This window comes from Poecilia reticulata, linkage group LG13 (genome assembly GCF_000633615.1).
Source record: "Poecilia reticulata strain Guanapo linkage group LG13, Guppy_female_1.0+MT, whole genome shotgun sequence".
Classification (NCBI taxonomy): Eukaryota; Metazoa; Chordata; class Actinopteri; order Cyprinodontiformes; family Poeciliidae; genus Poecilia; species Poecilia reticulata.
The window spans coordinates 13,153,760-13,174,542 of record NC_024343.1 but is presented as its reverse complement, the minus strand read 5'-3'; the positions used below and the strand labels follow the sequence as shown (position 1 = coordinate 13,174,542).

General features: G+C 37.8%; 1 protein-coding gene across 6 annotated transcripts in view; it reads right to left on the bottom strand.

The window, feature by feature from the left end:
* gria4a (glutamate receptor, ionotropic, AMPA 4a) overlaps positions 1-16,605 on the bottom strand; it is a 117,200-nt gene extending 100,595 nt beyond the window's left edge. For 3 of the 6 annotated variants that reach the window (XM_008425511.2, XM_017308278.1, XM_008425512.2), the window contains exons 1-2: positions 16,166-16,605; positions 12,876-13,034 (exon numbers count right to left, since the gene is read on the bottom strand). In XM_008425511.2, the coding sequence (XP_008423733.1) occupies positions 12,876-13,034; positions 16,166-16,262 (256 nt within the window). In that variant the 5' untranslated portion in view covers positions 16,263-16,605. The remainder of the gene's footprint in view (positions 1-12,875; positions 13,035-16,165) is intronic. The other 3 variants (XM_008425509.2, XM_008425510.2, XM_008425507.2) reach the window with 2 other exon arrangements.
* Positions 16,606-20,783: the final 4,178 nt, after the last annotated feature.

Genomic DNA, 20,783 nt, shown 5'->3' with positions numbered 1-20,783 from the left:
CACACACACACACACACACACACACACACACACACACACACACACACACACACACACACACACATCTTTTAGGGATTCATTGACTGCTTGATGTGGAAGTGTGTGTTAAAACATGTTCAAACTGCACAGTGAGCCTTGTGATTAAGACAAAATGTTTGAATAAGTTTTCCTCTGGCAAAACCAGAGGACTGAAATGTATGATCAGATAAATTCACGCAGTATTTTTCCTGTCTTCATAAGTATTTATGCCTATTGAACTTTTCCACATTTTGCAATGTTAAAACCACAAACTTGTGCATTTTGAGATTTTATGTGACAGTACTTAGTACTTGTGACAGAGGGGGGAAAAAGATTTGTCTTTGATTTTCAAGAACAGCAATCTGAATGTTTTCAGATTATATTTTCAGTCCACCTGAGTCGATATTTTGCTACGTTTCTAACAGATTTGCACATCACGAAACTGAGACTTATGACCATTTCCTGAAGAAAACATCAGACTATTGGATTAAGGACATCTGTGAACATCAACATTATTCACTAAAATAATTAGAGTTTAGAGTCTGTACTTGAAACATGACAAAACATGAAAAGTTCAAATAATTTTTGCAATACACTGTATTTGGACTTTACCTCCAAGCAAATATAGACGAGTACAAACAGATCAGAAAACAAACAAAAAAAAAGAATAAGAGAGGGGCATTTAAGTGACGTGAAAGCAAAATATTTTAAAATGGCAAACACAGGTAAATAAAACTGGTCATAAGAAACTGAGAAACAAAACAGTGCATGAAATCACAGAGCCAGTGATTATGTGCAATAATCAGCAGTGTGCTCAAACTCCCAAGAAAAACATGCAAAAGAAAAAAGAGGGGACAGTGTGCAAGTGGGAATTCTTTGATCAGAACATGAAAACAACTGAAGCTCAGGCATGACGGCGAAGAACAACAAAAAAAAGATGTCACAGACAATTACAACAAACATGGCTCTGTGCACTGTAAACATTCCTGTGTTTTGCTAAGGCGACGTGGAACATTTAAAATCCACTGTCATCTCTTTTCATCTTCCAAATGCCAGAAAGAAAAAGAAAAAAAAAACAAACACAGTGGAAAGAGTTTTTTTTTTTTTTTCTGTTTACTGAACAGCGATCATGCCAACTAGAGGAAATAAAAGAGCTCTTAATGAAGCACACTAGATGGACAAAGGCAGTTGAAACTCGGACTGTGTGTGAGTTTTCAGGAGCAGGTCAGAGTTTGATATAAAGATACATTTGTTCTTTCAAGCTAGCAAAGTCCGATTACCTGAAGGGAGGTTGCTATTCACTGAGACACTGCACGGCCTGATAATATTATTCATTCTTCATTACTGTGGGAGCTGGAACAAAAAAATACAAGAGAATATGGTGCTGACCTGCAGGTGATTGATGTCATCTGTCTGAACACAGCTAATATGTTAAAAGGTTTTTTCCCATTGCTACATTTTTATCATTTGGCTGTGCGTCGCTGTATGTTGTGGGAGGATAAAACTCAGCCTCAGGCTCGGGTTGTAAAATCTGCAAAAAGAAATGTCTCACTCTGTCTCATCTTGCCTGGAGGAACTGCACACCCACAAGAAATAATTTCATTAATATGAGTTTTAGTGTGACTCACTAAATACTGATCCATTATCCTTTCTGTGCACCATTCTTTGGCGTTTGCTGCAAAGATTTAAATCCTTATAAAGATAGACAGCCTGTTGCGACATCTTGCAGTGCATTATTGACAAGTTGTTGCTGCAAACGCATGTCCGCTTGTTTTGTTTTGATTAGGTCTGGCACTTTAACACGTTAATTTTTGATTAATTAATTGCATAGATTTTAACACGATTAATTTTTTTTCCCCCATACAAACGTTCTGGCTGGTGAGGGTGAAATAACCTAAAAAAAAACAAATTAAAAACAATCTTTTGTCCTTGAGCTTATATGACCATTTATTCAGACAAAGCGCATAGCTATAACTTCATTTTATTCATCCATCTGTGACTGTAATAGACGTATTAGTCAGTAGCAACATGTGCTTTAGCTTTGCTAATTTGTCACTATTTAATAATAATATTAGCTGACTTTAATTCAGACTGAAAAATAAACACAAAAGATGTGAACTATGTAATGAATCAAAATCTGCAGACTTACAAAGTAACATCTGAAATAAGCTACCTCAAATTTAAAGTAACTCAGCGTTTTGATGCCAGAAAGGTCTTCAAAGATCTCACACTGATCCAGCAATCATGTTTGCCAGAGTTTCATAGTGTCATTAAAACACAAATTGCATCTAGAAAGTCACAGAAGACGGATGATTGCAATGTACTAATATTAAGTGTCACGTATCTACAAGATTACTGGGGCTTTTAATCAAAGGAGCAAGCAAAGCAATGGCATAAAAGGCATGTCTGAGAAGACATTGCATATATCTAGACAAGTTGGCAAATCAATGTTTATACTAGTCAAAAAGATATATTGACAGGCAACGGAAAAGGGTGATTATGTAAAAAAAAAAACATATTTAAGGATTTGTTTGTGTGTCTGTGTGGGTGTTGGTACATGTGGCTGTGATGCCAGCTGCACAAGAAATCTATTTAATCAAAGCTCCAGGCTAGGGTATGTAGAGGGAGTAGTATACATTAATGCACTCTTCCGAAGTGTGTGTCTACATAATGTGACATGTCGCGAGAAAAGTAGGAGCTAGTAACTACAGCAGAGATGGAGAAAAAAAAAAAATAAGACCAACTAATTTCTTAGAAAATAGCAGTTTTTATTTAGCTAAATATGCTAATTGGATTTATGAAGAAGTCACTCTATGCTTTAAGTAGCAGTTTCAGAGGTTTAAAAAGATAAACTGTGTTTGAATTCAGCTTGTTTGCAGATTAACTCAGAGCTGCTTCAGGGTGCGGAGGAAACACATGGCTGGTTAACATACCGGGCATTACGGTCTGTTAAAAATTGATGGGTTTTTTACATTCAGCTCCCTTCAAAGAGGCATAAGTCCCATCAGTAGTTGACATTCAATAACATGGGGTGGGGTTATTAGAACAGTCTTTGTCAACACAACCTCAGGTTTCCTCAGCAGATTTGGGGACAGAGTAAAATCCCCTTTCCTTGTGTTAGCCGGCTTTCTATAGCAAAATTAGATCATTTCAAGCAAAAAGCACAGGTCAGAGGTCATGACAGAGAGCTGCAGGCAGCCCTGTTCTACAAAAATCAATAAGAAGTGCTGAGCATGAATGAGTTTGAGTGAATTTTTGGACTAAACAAAGCTGTTTTTTTAAGTGTGGAATGCTGAGAGAACCTGGGTCATTTGGATGCCATTTAAGCCGAATCTGGAGTGAATAAAAGATTTTTCAAAGCATTTATAGAGGCAATCATTGGTTATTTAATGGAGAAAGAGGCACAAATTTCATCTGAAGGCATGATCTCAATCCTTGCTGCGAGCACAAGCAGCAGAGGCAGGCAAGCTCTGAGAACCTACATGAGCAATTTAGACAAATGCATCTTAAATTTGACTATGCCGATTTCAACTTTGGTTCATGCATAAGGATTTTAACAGAATACTGAAGATCCAACTTTTTAAAACTACGAGGTTAGACACAGGGATTTTTTTTCTAAACCCGTTTTCTTTGTTGTTGTTTGTGGATGGAAGATTGAGCAACGAAGCGCAACGAAGCACCATTCCATGGCTGGACAGAGAACAGAGATAAATATGATTTGCAAGGCAAAATGTTTGTTAGCTAATGTGCTTAAACAGAATCAAGATTTTATTAAAGAGGAACACTGTGGTGTGTTCCTCTCTTCTGACCAAAAATAGGTAAGAATTACCAGAATTTATTTTGATTTCATGGAAGAGTCATTGCACTATTACAAATTGTGTTCAAGGATCTTGTTTTTGTTTTTTTGTGAGTGTTGATTATTACATAATGTGGTTTTGATTTTGATGCCAGATTTTATTACATATTGCAGCGTTGGTACATAATGCTGCATTACATGCTGTGAAAATCACTGTCTTTGGTAACTTTCACCTAAAGTCAATGGTCAATGGTAAGTCCACATGACTGCCAAAATGATTGCCTTGTCTAACTTTTTCATGATTACTCTAAAAAGAGTGATCATTGCAAACTTACTGATTATTCATTATAAAGACAAGGCAATATTGATTAAAAAGAGCACAATTAAATGTGAATGTTTTTTTTCCTCTCAGGACAGCTTGGCTTTCAACTCAGGAAAACCACGACTTTCCTATAAGCCCCCAATGCCACAGAGCCCTGGCAGTCATGAAACACAACCCTTTGGGAACTTAACTTTACCCCATTTGGACTTCCTCTATTGTGATTCTGCAAACTTGTTGCCTGCTGGCCCTTCTTCATTACACTAACTGGTCTGCTGATGCTTCTAATTATGATGGGAATCTGGTGAGATCTCACCAAATTTTGAAAGCATGCAGCACTCAGAACGATCGACTCGGAGCAGCATTATATGCTCCATACAAAAACTCACAGTGATGCATGTGTCCGTGTATTAAACAAGACAGCAAAGAAGAATTGACAACAGCAGCAGATACGTGGATATGTGACCCTGGAACAAGAAAACTTCTTGTGTATCCCTGTGCAGGAAAAGAACAATGATTGAGACTGGAAATTTTATGATACATTCATGCTTCATGAATACTAGAATGGAAAAGAGAAAGCCACGGTCAGAGGCAGAATTCGAACTTGTGTAGCTATACCAACACTTTGGTCTCGATGATGTTCTGAGGACATTTTATTGTCCCCCTTTAAGTTTATTGATGAAGCACACATTCATGCATGGCAACACAGCATCTATTCCTTGCATATTTTTTATTTTTATGTCTTTTGCATAGTACCACAGCACCTTGTTTGTATCTCAGAAGGTCAAATATGTCTAGATGATGCATATCCATGAACTGTAGAAAGTTTTTACCTGGGCATCTAGAATGTTAGGCTCTGCATGAATTATAGGTTCCCTGATTAATATGTTGAGAAAAAAAAGTAAAATCTATCGAGCAGTACAGAAAATAATAATTAAAAAAACACTTAATACAGAGAGTCACTTTGTTTCTGGACTTTACTGCTTCAGGTAGGTCTTTTTCTTTCCAAAACAAGACTTCATCTGTCAACAGTAGGGACATCCAAATCCATTTCCATGTAGCTTCACTAGGCCCTAAACAAGATACTCTTGTCGTGATTAGTGTCACAGAGTCTGATTCCGACTCTCAATACTAATTAAACTCCCACTGACCATTTTAAAAGACTATGTCCAGGATTTCTTGTTGAGTGTTTCTAGAACGTGTCTTCATCTGGTGAAGGTGCGTGTTCACAAAAATCATCTGTGGTCTGGAACTGCCGCCCATGTTTTTGAACAGCTCTTCTTAACCATCCCTGAATGTTCTCAATGCCATCTTAGAGTAGGGTACTCACAGTCATCAGAGCATATAGACCTTCAAAAAGGAGGAATGAGCACTACCAACATTCCCATAATGGCAAAATGTGTCTCCTGTAACAGCGCAATCAAAATCCCAGAATGTTTTGTTTCAGGAAAAGCAAGTCATGTCAGGAGAAGGCCTCAGAAGCATCTGCAGAGGAGCTGCATCTGGTCTGGTGTTCTGCTTTGGCTGTGGTGCATCAGCTGAGATGATGCTGTCGTACACTGACTGTTCTCCCTCTCCTGCTATGAACCCTTTACTTTCACATACAATTTCTGTATCAGTTCATCTGCTTGGTTTTGTGTTCCTGCTCTGTCAGCTGTGGCATATGGCTCCTCGAACTGAGCCAGGTTCTGCTGGAGGGTTCCTCCTGTTAAAGGGGAGGTTTTCCTTTCCACTGTCACTACATGATGGCTGGTGTAAGGGACTGCTGTAAAGTCAACGTCACAATGCAAGCAATTTTCTGTTGAACAGAAAGACAACCGAATGACGCAAGTCAATGACCAAACGCAATCTGAAAGCTTACAATACTGTTTGATAACTAGTATCAATTAGAATGTGTCTGATTCAATTGAAATCACTTTTTGTGAAGTGCCTTGTGTTGTTAATTGGCGCTAAATAAACAGAATTTAATTAAATATAATTAAATTGGATGTAGCTTTTTAAAGTGTTTTTTTTTTTATTTTATTTGTTTTCTTGCAGAGGTATTCTAATGATTATTGGTCTGTAGAAATCATCTTTATCAGCGCAGGTTTATTTTTGTGCCTATCCGTAACCCTTTTTTGTCTCATATCCATCAAAAAAATTTTTAAGACCATAAAATCTCCACAGTCTTTTAAGAACTTTAAACTAACTTACTGTGTTCTATGAATGATCATTTCGAAAGACCTTGTCTGTGCAGTTCCACAGTCCTGTCACGCTCAAAGACAGAAAACCTTTTTGCCTTTGCCAACAGGGGATCATGACAATGTGAATGCCTGACAGAAAATAATATGAAAGCCAGATTCTTGCATATATTTGGACATTTTAGAGCTTAGTTAACAGTCTTTTAAAGTTAGATGCATGTGAACACTTTCCCCCCCAGACATTAATATTTTAATCAGGCATGCTGCATCTCTGCTTAGAAACCAAGAAGTAATACACACATATGTTTTCAAGAGCTCTGTAGCTTTATTAACCAAGTTAAACCACGTAGGAGCATCATATTAGGCATCTCCTGCAGAAACTCTGGTTGGAACAAAACACTGGACCTGCCGGTCATTTATCCTGACAGTGACAGATACCGAGTGTCATGGATGGATTTAAGTGGTACACTGCGACGATATTAATGTAGACCATTTATTTTTGATGAAATTAAGTGCTTTGTTGCACTTTAAAGCTGCTGTGTGTCTGGGTTATAGTTAGCATTATTTATCTTAATGTGATTTAGGTTTTAGGATTTGGTTTTAGTATCAGGCAAACGGTCTTATTTTAAATGTTTCAAATGACTAGTAACAGTCCGGTAGACTCGGTTCGATTGGGGACCAAGGCTGCAACATTTGTTACATTTTCAGCTGGTGCGGTTCGTTTTCACACTGCAGCGTCTCAGACAATCCAAACCAATTGAAAAGCTGTGACGCAGCACAGCCCCTGTGGTGGCACTGCACCAAGAACTACTGAAGTCTACGTGCAGACCCGTTGCCATGACACAACATCTCCACTAACCCACAGAGCAGAGAGTAACATACTGACCCGAATGCCCTGTGCTACAGTTAGCTTCCTGCTTTGGGAGAAATCTGTGGTCCACTTGCATCCATACGCATTCGAACCGCGCCACTTCAACTGAACCGACGCCTAGGCTTTTACAGGGACCAGAGTTTGCTTTTTTTTTTTTTTTTGGTCAGCAGTGGAGTTTGATTGCACATTCACACCTCCCCAAACAAATTGGACCTTGTAGACTTATGAACTAGAGTTGGATTACGGTAGAATAAGCAGGGCTGGTGTGAATGCATCGTGAGACAGAAAATCCTAATGTGGTCATTCCCAGTTATTAGCATAAGTTAATCATTTAAACGGTTTTCTTACTTTATTTTCAACTACCTATATCTAAAAGTTTTTATTAGACACAAAATCTAAATATCTGAAGTGATCACCAACTCTAAAGTTTGCAGTGAAATATGTACTGTTCACCTGATAGGTGAATTGGCCACAATTAAGATGTATTGTTCTTCTCTGTTATTGTGTCAAATGAATCAATTCTAAATTTAATATGTAATCATTTCAAGTATATTGCATTTGCCTGTGTGAAAGTAGGCAGTTTTAACAGAACTACAAGTAGGTCATTGGGATTAAACTGAAAGTAGCAGAAACAGGAGTTAGGCTACAAAGAGGGAGAAAAGGGTCTCTGGTGCCCGCTGTAACATATCTCAGTCAGTCAGGCTTCAGTGCATGCACACAGACTGTAAACTCACGCTGGATTGTTTTATGCACTCAGAAATGAGTGCACCCTTCCCATGAGCGCACCACTTTATTCATTACTAATAAATTTATGCACTTCCTAGTGCAATATAAGAAACCCACCTGATGTTTATTTATCCAGTTGCTTCCCAATCATTCAGCTTACGCACACAGATGCAGAATATGATTATGTTTGTGGGTGAAAGGTGTTAGATGGCTATTAATTTTTTTAATCAGTGTAGGGTGTTTTAAGTAATCGATTCATTTATCTAAGTCTGTGGTGTAGGCGGTACAAGACAAACAAACTTGGAAATTGAATTACACCATCCTGATTTATGATTGTATATGTGACTTGCATATGATGGGAGAACAATCTTCTCTCAAGGAGCAAAAAAATATCCTAATGTATTGTAAATGATGCTTTAAAGCATTTAGACACAGAAGGAGTGATGCTTTCTTATAAAACAAGGGTGTTATAAAGAGAAAGATGCCTGTGTAATACTGTATTAGTTACATTTGAACTACTTGAGTAAACTACCTCATTGGTTTAGTTGTTGAACTGTAATAAGATAGCAGCAAACATTATAAAACAATCTCATAAAATAAGATGAATTAACCACTGGGTGGGATTAATAAAAGGCATGTGAAATCAGACCCATGTGAAAAAAATTTAGATTTTTCAGTATCTGTCACATTTTAGACTTTTTCAATGTGTTTTTCTTCTAAATTATCTAAAGCAGGCCGATACTTGAAAATTTTAATCATGTGGCTTATCAATGTGTAGATACATCAAACAAGCGTGTTTAGACACTAAACTAAACTGTTGTTCTGTCACTTTAAATAGGTGAACTGGGAACTATTAAGACGTATTAACTTCTATAACAGCAAAAACATGCAAAAGCATTCAGACAAATTATTAATCACATTAGTCACTTAAAGTAGACAGGAGTAAACCATAGTTAGTCTGCTGATTATCAAAGTGCAAAAATTAATAACTGAGCAATGAGCCTAAATGTAAAAATCCTGATAAAGTTTTTGACATAGGCAAATGTTTTACTACTCTGAGCATCACAGTCTCTGGAGATTCACAAACATTCTCAAAAAAGTAATTAATCGGTTCTCCCTCGAACAAGTTTCCTTTTTATTTGCATGTCAACTCAAAGACGAATGGGGTTCCCCCTTTGTGATGCACAGTGTAAGCGCTTTAAGAGAACAATACTAGTGAAATTGGGATCTAATTTGAAACTTACACTTCAGCTCTAAATTCAAGGACTACTTCACTGTTTTTATAAAATCTGGACTGCATCAATCAGTTTAATCTGTCTTATTGTATCTTTGAATGCTCAAACACAGACAAACTTTTTCAGCACCGGAAAAATATTTTGTAAAACTCACTTTGAAGTGAACCTTTGCTCTGTTTGTTAGAACAAATAAAAGTGCAGCTTTAAAGCTTTACTGTCTTTACAATCTTTTCTGACTGAGGCAAATATGAAACTTGTAGACCAGTCAAACCTGGAATGAATTATTCTACACACCAAACGCATCCTTAGGTTTATAGCACAGGAGAAAGTGACGCACATCGGGTCATTCATGCAAGAGAGGCCATTGCTCTCAAAAGAGATGAAACATTGTTGTAATTAAAATAAAAAAAGAACCTCCTTATACTGGATTCCTGCCCGTTCATGGATTCACCTATTCACGTATTTTTTTTTGATGATTTGAGGAAAAGCCAGCATATCTTTCTGTTTTAGGTATGTTAGGTACTCTTTGGCATAAAAAGCAGATTTATTGTTAAAGAAAAATCACAGGAATATATTTTCCTTTCTGTAAATCTTTCTAGTTGAGGTATAAAAGTACGTCCCAAAATTCCTAATGTAATTTTAAAAGAGATTTTGGCCAAACACTCTCATAAAAATCTGTAAATACAAATTTGATTTCTAAATCTCTCACAGTAAAATATACTTTCTATCCACTTATCCAGCCATCCTTGGCAGCAGGAATGTAACTGGAATTATAAACTGGCCTGATTCACATTTTATGCAGGCATACAAACCAGGTTTGCCAATTTTATTTTTATTTACTCTTTTCTACATTTAAAAGAAAAAAAAGTGTTTAAAGTCTTCTCAGTGGTAAACTTATAAGGTTTTTTTATCTGTGCTAAACATGAGTTTGAGGTCTTGTATTTTATTAATTATTCAAAGTGTAGTGATTTGGTGATAAACTGACAGCCATATACATCTTCAAAAATATATACCTCCATCACCTAATTGTCAATCTGACTTTCAATGACATATAAAGATCCTGTGCGTCGTTCCCATCTCTCTGAAACTGTAACGTGATCATCAGCAGAGAGAGGTTGTCACGTTTTTTTTCCCCCCATAATAAAAAAATCATAACTGATGCCTTTTTACTTTCAGGATGACTACAGAATGAATGCAAATGTAAATCAAACATCGCTGCAATGACCCAAAAATGATAACACTTAATCTCATGTTACAAAATACAGACGTATTGTAGATTTGCTTGCATAGGTACAGGCTTTCACCTGATGACTATTTGACCTCTTGGCAGCATTAATACACAATATGCAGACACTGATCTTTCAGGCTGAGATGGTCAAGTGACCATTAAGTATAACATAACCAAAAGAGAGGCACTTACTATATCCATATCAAACAGTACATTTCGTATTCTTCACCTGAAACACACACTTATGCATCATGTGTGGAAGCGGCTTTACTGACCAAACCCTTGAAAAAACGAGCCACCAGGTTAAATTCATTTGCAAACTTGACTTGTGAGCTAAGCTCTGACTCAGGTCAATTATTTGCCACATATTTTGAACTTAATTTACTAGTAACTGATTACTGTGACTTTTTAAAAACTTATTTTGTGGTTATTTTTTCCACTTTATTTTAATTTATTATGTTAATTTAGCAAAATTGCAGCTACAAGTTGATAGACTTTTTCTAGGCATCGTTAAATGTTTTTCAAGAAATTGTTAAATACAGCATCCTTAGTACACTCAGTGTTTTAGTGTAAGCAGTCTTCTGAAGTAGTACGGTAAAAACCAATCTCTTGTCCTACGCTATTTGCTTCGTCCAGAGAGTCTGGGCTCTCGGCTGTTGAGAAGTGATTACTTCATGGCGGCGTTTACTGTGTTGAGGTTTTAAATTTTACCCAATTACTAGCGTTTGCCTTTGACGTATGCAATGGGCCAGTTTGACGGTAAGAAGCTTACTGGAAATTGCCAGCACTGTAAACAATCATCCTCCGCTGCAAAGAGAGAAGTGCCGAGGCGGCTGACGATGTTAATTCAATATTTGGAAGCTGAACGGCTTCATTCACTTCCTCTGCTGCCATTGCTAAAACTACAGACAGACTACACTTTTACAACAACGTAAGTAGAAAATATATTTGAGACAATCCAAATCAAGGGGAGAAATCCCAGACTGTGCTGTAAACAAGACATTTTTTTCCCGAGTGAAATAACACCAACAAGACAATGGCCAAGCTACTTCTGAAGAACTACAGATATCTATGTGCTCAGCTTAACTAAGTGATCTGGAAATGTAACACAGAGGCTGGAACAGAGAAGAGTGACAGTGAAATAGTTCAATACCAACCTATGACGCAAATTCTTTTCTTTTAACCGCTGCTACAAACATGCTATTTTGATACCAAGTTTAAATATGTGAAAAATTATTTGTAACATTATGACGTTGGAACAGCTGAGAACTTGGTTGACTTGCATGTTTTGACGTCAGATTGTAAGTAGATGTCCGACTATGAACAAACACCCAACAAACGAGCAAAAACGAAGACTAATTTTACAAGTAAAATAAGCTAGAAGCCTACACATACCCAACAAAGCAGACCTAAGAAAGCCCCAGACTTTTTCCAAGTAGCACTTTTAAAACCATGAAACTCTTCATATTCTTCATATTTGATTGCCCTCAGGATGACATTTTTTTCAAAATAGACAGATTCCTTCTGAGCACCTCTGAACTGTCAGCAACAGGCTGCCTATGTGGCATTGTTAACGCTTCTTTGTCAGCACAAGCATCACCGAATACCTCTTGAAAGCTTGCAGGTTGAGGTGAAGCGTAAAGAATTAGATCTTAACTGCCAAAGTACAGACAGGGATAGTGAAAGATTAGCTGTCATCCTTCAACAGATCAGAGAAGACACGACTGCCAAGTGATTCTCTTTGCTACAGAAACAAAGGCGATATTCCGAACACAGTGTTTATAGTTTTTTATTTCAAACTAGTTATGGCTGTAATAACTCGGCGCAGTTGTGAAAGATGACGACAGTCGTTTTGCGAAGGGAGGGGAGGAATCTGTGTAAGATGTAAACAACTGAAAAATAAACCACTGAGCATTACCTGGGAATGCCACACTGATTTTCAAATTGCTCTCAGTGAAGTTTAACTTCAAGATTTCTAAACGACAGCAGCTGTTGCACAAAAAGCCAGTTTTAAACAATTAAATTCCACTAAAATGTTTTAGTGTTGCTTTACAGGACAACAACATTGCAGCTTGAAACCTTAATAAATAATAACATCCCGATTAAACCCGGCACAATAACAGAGTCTTGAGGCCATTAAACATGAATGCTGTGCAGAAGAAACAAGCATTTGCTTAAGTCACTTGCTGACAGTACCTTGCAAAAGTATTTTTTTAGCGATTTTCTGAGATCAACGGCAGCAATATATAATTATGTGGTAGAAAAAAAAAAAAAAAGCTTTTCTTGAAATCTGAAAAGTGTGATGTGAACTTGTACTCAGCCTGGCTGAATCAACACCCTGTGCTGAGAGTGTCTCTAGGTGTATGTCTGTACCAGGATTACATATGTAGAGACTATTTTGTTTTTGTCAATTCATCTTGGCAAATAGTTCCAGCTCCATCTTGCCACTGCTTTTCAATATTTTTACAAAGTATTGTACATATAGAGTATTTACATACTTACATGCATTGGTCACTGCAAAGCTGTTGGCTGTCTCTATATTGTCAACGTGTGGGACCAGGTTAAAGGGAGCTTCCGTAGCGTTAGGGCTGGTGTTGTGGAGGAAGATAGCTAGTCGGAATGCTGTGTATTCCTGATCTGTATTCCTAATGAACAGTCCACCTAGACAGAGTGAGACCAGGCAGGAGGAGAGACAAGATGGAGCGGAGAGGAAGTGAGTTATTGTGGGGCAGAGAAAGGGCAGGTGGGAGCATGGTGAGACAGGGAGAGGCAAGGAGAAGGGGGGAAAAGTAAAGATAGATGGGAAAGGCAGAGAAAAACAGAGGAGGGGAAAGAGACAAGAAAGCCAATATCTTCATTAGCTTTGTTATAAAAGGTAATTTGTCTTTCCGCACATTCTCAAGTTCTGTCTTAACACACAGGCATGAATACAAACGCGCTCGCGGATGTTAAAACTGCTCGATTCATTAATGAAATCTGGTGGAGAGAGGCACAGAAAGGAATAGAGGAAGAAAAGAGATTTTCGAAAAGCTGAGAGGAAAGTCTAATGAGTCAGAGAGGATAACCAGATCACAGGGTATTAGTTAAAAGAAAGAGACAAGCGTCTTGGGCATTTTAACACTATCTTTCCAGTTAACATTTTAACAAGTAGGATGAGAAAACACTATGAAAACACACTACCAGTTCACAAAAAAATGATAGGAAAAGAAGAACACAGTGTGGTAGAGATCATCTTTTGTAAAAACGAGGGGTCATGTAATCCTTTAAGGGCAGTTTCAAATAACATGTTCTGACCAGCTTCTATTACCTCAGCCTGATAAGATATTAATAACAGTAATCTGACACAACTAACAGCTACAATCACTCACATACTTTAGGTATGTTCAAACATGTTTAGTATTCCATTAGGAGAGAAAATAAGGTGAAATTTAAAAATAGGCAACATGGGTGAATAAACATGGACTATGACAAACCGTTCAGGGGATGAGTGCTGTTTTTGAATATCCATGATTTACACAGACTATGATGAAGAGAGATAGAGTCAGCGGGATATGATTTAACACACAAAGACTATGTGATTCAAGTACTAATTTTTGTGTGATATTTTGTTACAAGATTGCACAATTTCTTAGTGAGGCTAAATATTTTTCCTCTAGCAGCTTTTAGTTTTCACTTTTCACCTTGGGAATTCACATTCTAGATCTCATAGATTTTTCCAGCTTGATTGATGTTTTAGCAAATGAATCTTTCGTGTATATTTCTGAACTGGATGTTCTGCAGAGAGGTAGTTACATTTAAACAATTGCTGTAGTGTGAAACTACACACTGTACAATGAAGATCCAACGTCCAACATAAAATCGTTTTAATGAAAACTTGATGAAATCATTAAGAAGTGATGTCCAATTTCACAAATTCTACTATTTTGTGGGGAATTAAATAACTAAGCTCTCATATGTTTGTTCTGTGCTCCCTCTGTTTTATAAAATCTCAATCCTTACAGGGTGGCAGTAGTGTGGGGGGCACACTCTGAACAGATTGTCAGTCCATCAGAGTGTAACGCTTCGACACAGGACAGACAACCATGGAGGAGCACAGTTACACTTAGAAGAAAATTGGAATGGCTTGTTAACTTGACATGCATGTTTTGAAACTGGGGAAGGAAAGCAGAGGAGTCAAAGAGAATCCACACATACACGAGGGGACCTCAGGACCTACTTGGTGCAAAGCAACAGTGCAACAAAGCAATGCGCCACTTGCAGCACTGCGCCACTTGCAGCCGTGCTTCACGATTGCATTCTTTGGATTATTTTCCTTGTAGTTCACCCTTTACTCCTTCATGTTTCAAAAGAAATGTGAAGGATGGGAGCAAATTGGTAGCGACAGGACCATGAGGGCACAGTGTGTTAACTGAAGCTTTTTTTCCCCTCTAAGGATCGCAATCTCTGGTTGACACTTCTGTCATTTTAAAAGTTGTTAATATTTTCAGCAGAGGAACAGACAGGGATGAAGTAACCAGGCTCAGAGCAAGACCACTTCACTTTTTACCATACAAACCCCAAAATACATATTTGTAGAGGCAACAGAAGCGAAACCAAAGCTGCACAAGTACATATACTCTTTGGAATAGTACTTCATATTTGTGCAGGTTGGATTTAGATCAGTTTAGGTTTAAGTTTAATTTTTTGCTATCTTAAGCTAAAACAAAAGAAGATAATTCTCTTGATCTATTACTGCCTTCCCATGACATCCACGTGGAAACAAATAATAAACGTTACCTCTTTTGAATTATGTTGTAGTTCACATGGAACATGCATGCTACTCCTCAAGTGGATCGGAGCGCCGGTGGAACATCCTGTATCTACAGGTAATTTGTGCGTTTACTGAGGACTGTACACAGAAGGGGAGGAAAGAGCACACTGTATGTGCGTTGCTCTGCACAACCGCTGTTGGGATCTTACTTTCTGTCACGCAAGGTTTTTCTATAAACACTGGGATGTATAGACAAAAATAGATGACTTCACAAATTTAGCATTTTTACATGATAATGTGCAGAACTAGTGGGAGTGCACCACATGCTTGAAAATCAGAGCACTCGTGTGCAGGTTTGAGCACAGAGCAACCAGTGAATATTTAGCGCATTAAGTTTATTGGCAGCAGCAAGGAGACAGAGTCAAGGAGCTGAATCTCATTATAGGACCTCCCAGCTTACCCCCTCTACACCCCACCAACCCCCTCACACACAATGCAGTGAGTGTAGCTGAGGCACAGACAAATTCAATTCCATACATGTGCGGTCCCCAGTTACTGAGTGAACTGATGCTCCAGCCACAGTTAACTTTTACTTCTGATTTGTTAGGGAGGTTTATCCCGTACTAACACGGGGGAGGGGATGGAGAAAGGCAGAAAGCGACACAGAGGGGGGAAATGCTGCAGTATCTAAACACTGAACAAGAGTGGAAAAGGAACAAACCTCCCTGAAACATTCATGAGGCAAGAAGAGCTTTTAAAATATAGTGAAAGAGTTTGTGTTCATTTATAAACCGCCTGAGACACTACAGGGGATACGAATTGGAATTTATAAGGAATGAAATGGGGGGGTGGGAGGGAAAGGTTTCTATAATTTTGTGTTCTTCCGATCCGTCTTTGTTGAGTAATTTATTGTGCTTTACAGCGCAGTCGTTTTATCATGCATGGTGACTCCTGGCCGCTAAACAACCAGAAATATTCAGCGTAGTGTGTCAAGACTGTAGCGCCTGTGCCGTGCGTAAAAATCAGTAAACCTCCAACTCACCTATCTGCACTGAGCTGGGGAAAGCCCCTGTCGCCAGTCCCCAATAAAGGGCGGAATACACCCCAAGAAACTGCCAAGAAAAAAGAATAATCCTCATGTTTGTTCCTTTCCTCGAATACCTTCAGAAACTGTTCAGAGACATTTAGAAAGAAGGAAATATGTGCAAGAGATAAAAACGCGTCAGAGGACGAGAAGGGTTCTCTTTTTTTTTTGTCCTCGCTTTATTTTTTATTTCCCCCAGTTAGGATTTATAATCCATGTTGAATTCGTCCCTTTTCTTCCCCTGCAGTGTCCGCACAGGAGAGCTGTGAATCCGGCGCACATGTAAAGACGCGGGGGGAGAGAGAGGAAGAGTGGGGAAACTCGCTGGAATGATTGGCGAGCTGGGAGAACAGGCTGCATTGAAGAACTGGACATGCGCGCCCCACCGCCTCTTTCTCACCCACACGCCCTCCTCTTCTCCCTCTCTCAGTAAAATGATCCGTTTCTCCCTCTCGGTCCTTATACTCCTCTGCGTCGTCTACCGGTTTACTCTACTCTTGCATATGGTTTGTTTCGCAATAATATTAATTTTAAAAAAAAGAGTGAGGGGAAAAAAATCTTTTAATGCGTCTTTTTTTAAAAGTTACGTATCCTTTGAACGCTTGACCATTTCACCTGCAAGAAGTCACTTTCTAATACTGAACTATTTACTAAGAGGTTGAACTCAATATGAACCGTTCTCTTAATTGAATAATTATGGTAAAATTCCCAAACTCGGGGGGAAATCGAGGTTTAAAAGGGGTATTATGTCAAATCGACTTCTTTTTTTATTTTAGTTTTATATCATGTTATGTTATTCCCTAATCAAAAACATACCTGGAGTGTTGCTTTGATTCTTTCAAACGGAGGTTCCTAACCGGTTGCTCTATTTGTCTTCCTGCGCATTTCCGTTTGATTCAAATCTCGCTACAGTTTTAGCTTCCTCCCATTCTCTTGGATTTCTCCTCGAGAATTCCATCTTCAGAAGGAGAAGTTGAATGATGATGTCATTTTTCTGCGATGTTTTAAAATTGTAGTCCAACTGTAGTTTTAGCAACGGCACCAGAGAAAGTGAACAAAGCTGTTCAGTTCAGGTTGTTGGCCAAGCTGATAATTAACCTGTTAATTAACATAACATTCATTCGGCCCAGTCCTTCTCTCTTTGCAATGAGAAAGATTGTTGTTTACAGCACATGACATTTTCGGTAAACCTCACAGATGGTGCAGGTGTTAGCAATTGGGTAAAATGTCAAACTTCAATAGAGCCCACGTTTTCAGGAAGCAGGAGTCCAGATCCTGTTTGCAAAGCCAGGCCAGGAGGCTTTACCAGGCTATGGTTGTTTATAAAGCACCATCTATTTCAACAGGAGCTCCTCCTTTTATTAACCATCTGATTTTTGTTCATTTTTATACACTTTCTTTTCCTCAACATGCCCACTTTTATGTCTGTCCTCAATTCACTGAATATAGGATCAAAGATTTTGATAAAAAAAAATAAAAAATAGCTGAGAAAATTAAAATTATAGATGCTAATTTTTGCAAGGGGTTATAAAGCATTTTCTAAAATACCCACTCAGCAGAATTGTGGTATAAAGATACCTGAAAACATAAAATTACCATGAAGTCCCTTAAATAAGAAATAATAAGATGGAGTGAAACATAAATTTCAGCTTTTGCATACCTGGAAAATATTCTGTTGAAATCTTATTGTGGTTTTTGCTGTGCCGGGAACTTAAGATTTATTTTGTCGCCCTCCTCCCCCCCTCCATCCACCCTTTAAAAAAAAAAAAAAAGAACTTTCTGGAAGCACCCCTGCATCTTTGCCAAAGCTGTTTTACAGCCTCAATCTGCTCAGCTGACTGAGGGAAGACTCAGGCAGTAGTCAGCTGTGGAATGTCGATGCATTACAAAGTCAAAACCTAAGGAGTGAAAACATCTGGGCACTGATGAGGTGGGGGGAGATGGGAGAGAGCTCCACATGAAAAATCACACAATCATTTAATGGAAGCATGAAACAATGAGATATTCCGAACATCCACAAATAAGCAATAAAAGGACCTAGCCAGCTGTACGTTGTTGCAGCACATTATGTTACAGCCATGTCCCATTCAGGGTCGTTTTAATCTAGTCTGCTGGTAACAGGTTGGTAAAGCTGACAGACGGTCTGAGATCGAGTAGTTACACGGTGGAGAGCACAGTTTCATTCTTCCAGATGGCAAGACGAAAGGGATGCTTCACGGATTGTCCCGGTGAAAGATGCGGTCTGTGCTTCTCTGAAGGGTTTCCCCAGCCGGCGGCAGAGCAGACGAGTATATCAACAAAGCTCCAAAAATCGCCAATTTAACATTTTGCCACACTATTCTTAGAGTTCTGACTTGTTGAAAAGATCCATATTTTTCAAACCAATCTTAGCTGAAAATAAAAGGATGGCTGCTAATTAACAGTGTCATTTCTTAACGCTACATGGGGCTTCATGTGTTGCATAAACATGACATGAATTATACCAATGAATGCATGCTCTAAATTAGCATAAACTCAAAATGTGCGTAGAGAACAACACAGCATCCAGTACCCCCAATTCAGCAATGAGAGACTCTGTCCATGGTGCTGAAGTCAGGCTGAAGACTCAAAGATGTAATGATAACATATGGTAATATGTACACCCACTGCAAGTATTAGGTTTACATTTTATAAAGTGTTTATTCTCCCTGAACAAATACTTTTGTAATTGAATTTTGTATTTTGTAATTATGTTATTTACTTGTATTATTTGTTTTCATTTTGTTCTTCAAAACAAATGTATGATGACCATCAGTAAAATATTAAATTAGATGTTCCATCATGTTTTCCTCTAGTTTTACTTGTGCAATTTATTGGATGGTTATGTTTTTTTGCTTTTACTGGAAAATAAATAAGTTGGAGTAGTGCTACTCTTACTTGAGGACAATTGTCAATTTCTGTCTGGCAGTACTCAGGTCAGAAAGGTGAAATGAAACTGAACTCATCTTTTCAAAATTGTAGTTAATCATAGGACAATTTAAGACTTAATAAGATATTTTTTTTACACAAAGCCAGGTTGGTTTGGATAACTTTTTTCACCCTAATAGATTATATCATGATTGGAAAGCTTTTTTTTTTTTTACTTTTGTAATGGTTGAATAATATTAAAATTAGTCTGTTGATCTGAAACTTCAGTGTGTGAAAAAACAGCAAAACAGAGGGAAGCTGTTTAGAACTAATACAAATCAAAGTACTGCATGCTGACAACATTGTATCCCCTTCACAAGCAACACCAAACACTTTTGAGAGTAAGCTTCATCTCACATATAATACACAGAATCCTAAATATGTCTCAAATACAGATTTTATTAAATAGTTGCTTCTTCACTGGGGAAGCATGCAGCGCTATCATAAGTTAAGTATTCATGATCTTTTTTCATAAACTTGGGAACTCACCTCAAGCATGCAAGTAGTAGTGAGACCTGTGGCATACTGACACTGTCAGTTCATTTTCCTGGTAGATTGAATTAGGGTAATGAATATGGCCAGCAGTACAAGTCCTTACATCTGTTTGCATAATGAGATTCTCACATGTAGTCACACATATCCAGACACTTGCATTAAGCTTTCCCATGATCCAGTTCTCATGGAAATACATTTATGTTATTGTTGGCAGACTCATAGGGAGTGTAAAGATGGTTTTGGAGAATGTGTCTCCCATCCTACAGAAATTCTTAAAACAGACAATATAGTAACTACAATGATTAAGCTTCCCTGAGCTCCCTTTAGCAATGATCCTTCAGAAAAAAGATACTTTTTTTATTTTAAGAACAGCAACCTGCAGCAAGCAAAGAGTTATGAAGGAATGTTGAAGAGCTGACTGTAGAAGTCAAGTTAGGTTTATTTGTATATTGAGGTAGTTTACGTGATTATTGTGATCATAATTCAACAGACTATAAAAGACTCTATGGCTAGAAATGAACTACAGCACAACAGATTAATGTACAACAAAAATAAACTCTCTTAATGTGTTTATCAGTTAAAAAAATAAAAACATGTTCATGTTTTCAAAGTTGAACACAAACAAAATGAACTTGGGGTTTGTTCAGATACAACTTTGCAAACATCGTGCTGCCACATTCTTTTCCAGTTTAATTGGGTTTTTTGCAGTTTCTGTAGAACAGCCTCATCCTGGAAGGCTGGCAAACCTTTTCAATGTTGTTCGTTAAATGTTTTGGAAGGTGACTCTGGAAGTCATCTATTAAACTTTATTAGTTTGATTAAATGTATATTATATTGCCTTCATTCATATAATAAAATGGAAGGCAGCAATCTAAAGGTGTTTAGTAGGGGCTTGTTTGCAGAAAAGAAGAACTCTGTTTCTGTAAATATCTTTAACTTTGAAGAGTTTTTATATCTTCAAAATAAAATGGTGATGCAGCACAATAAGAAAACCAAATTCAAGTAACATAACCGCAAACCAAGTAGTTCGAGGTTGTGTTTAAAAATCCAACATTATGAGTCAGACTTTATGCATTTTAAATAAAGTGATTGCATTTTCCTTTAACCCCAGCTGAAATTTTGCTTCTCTAATATT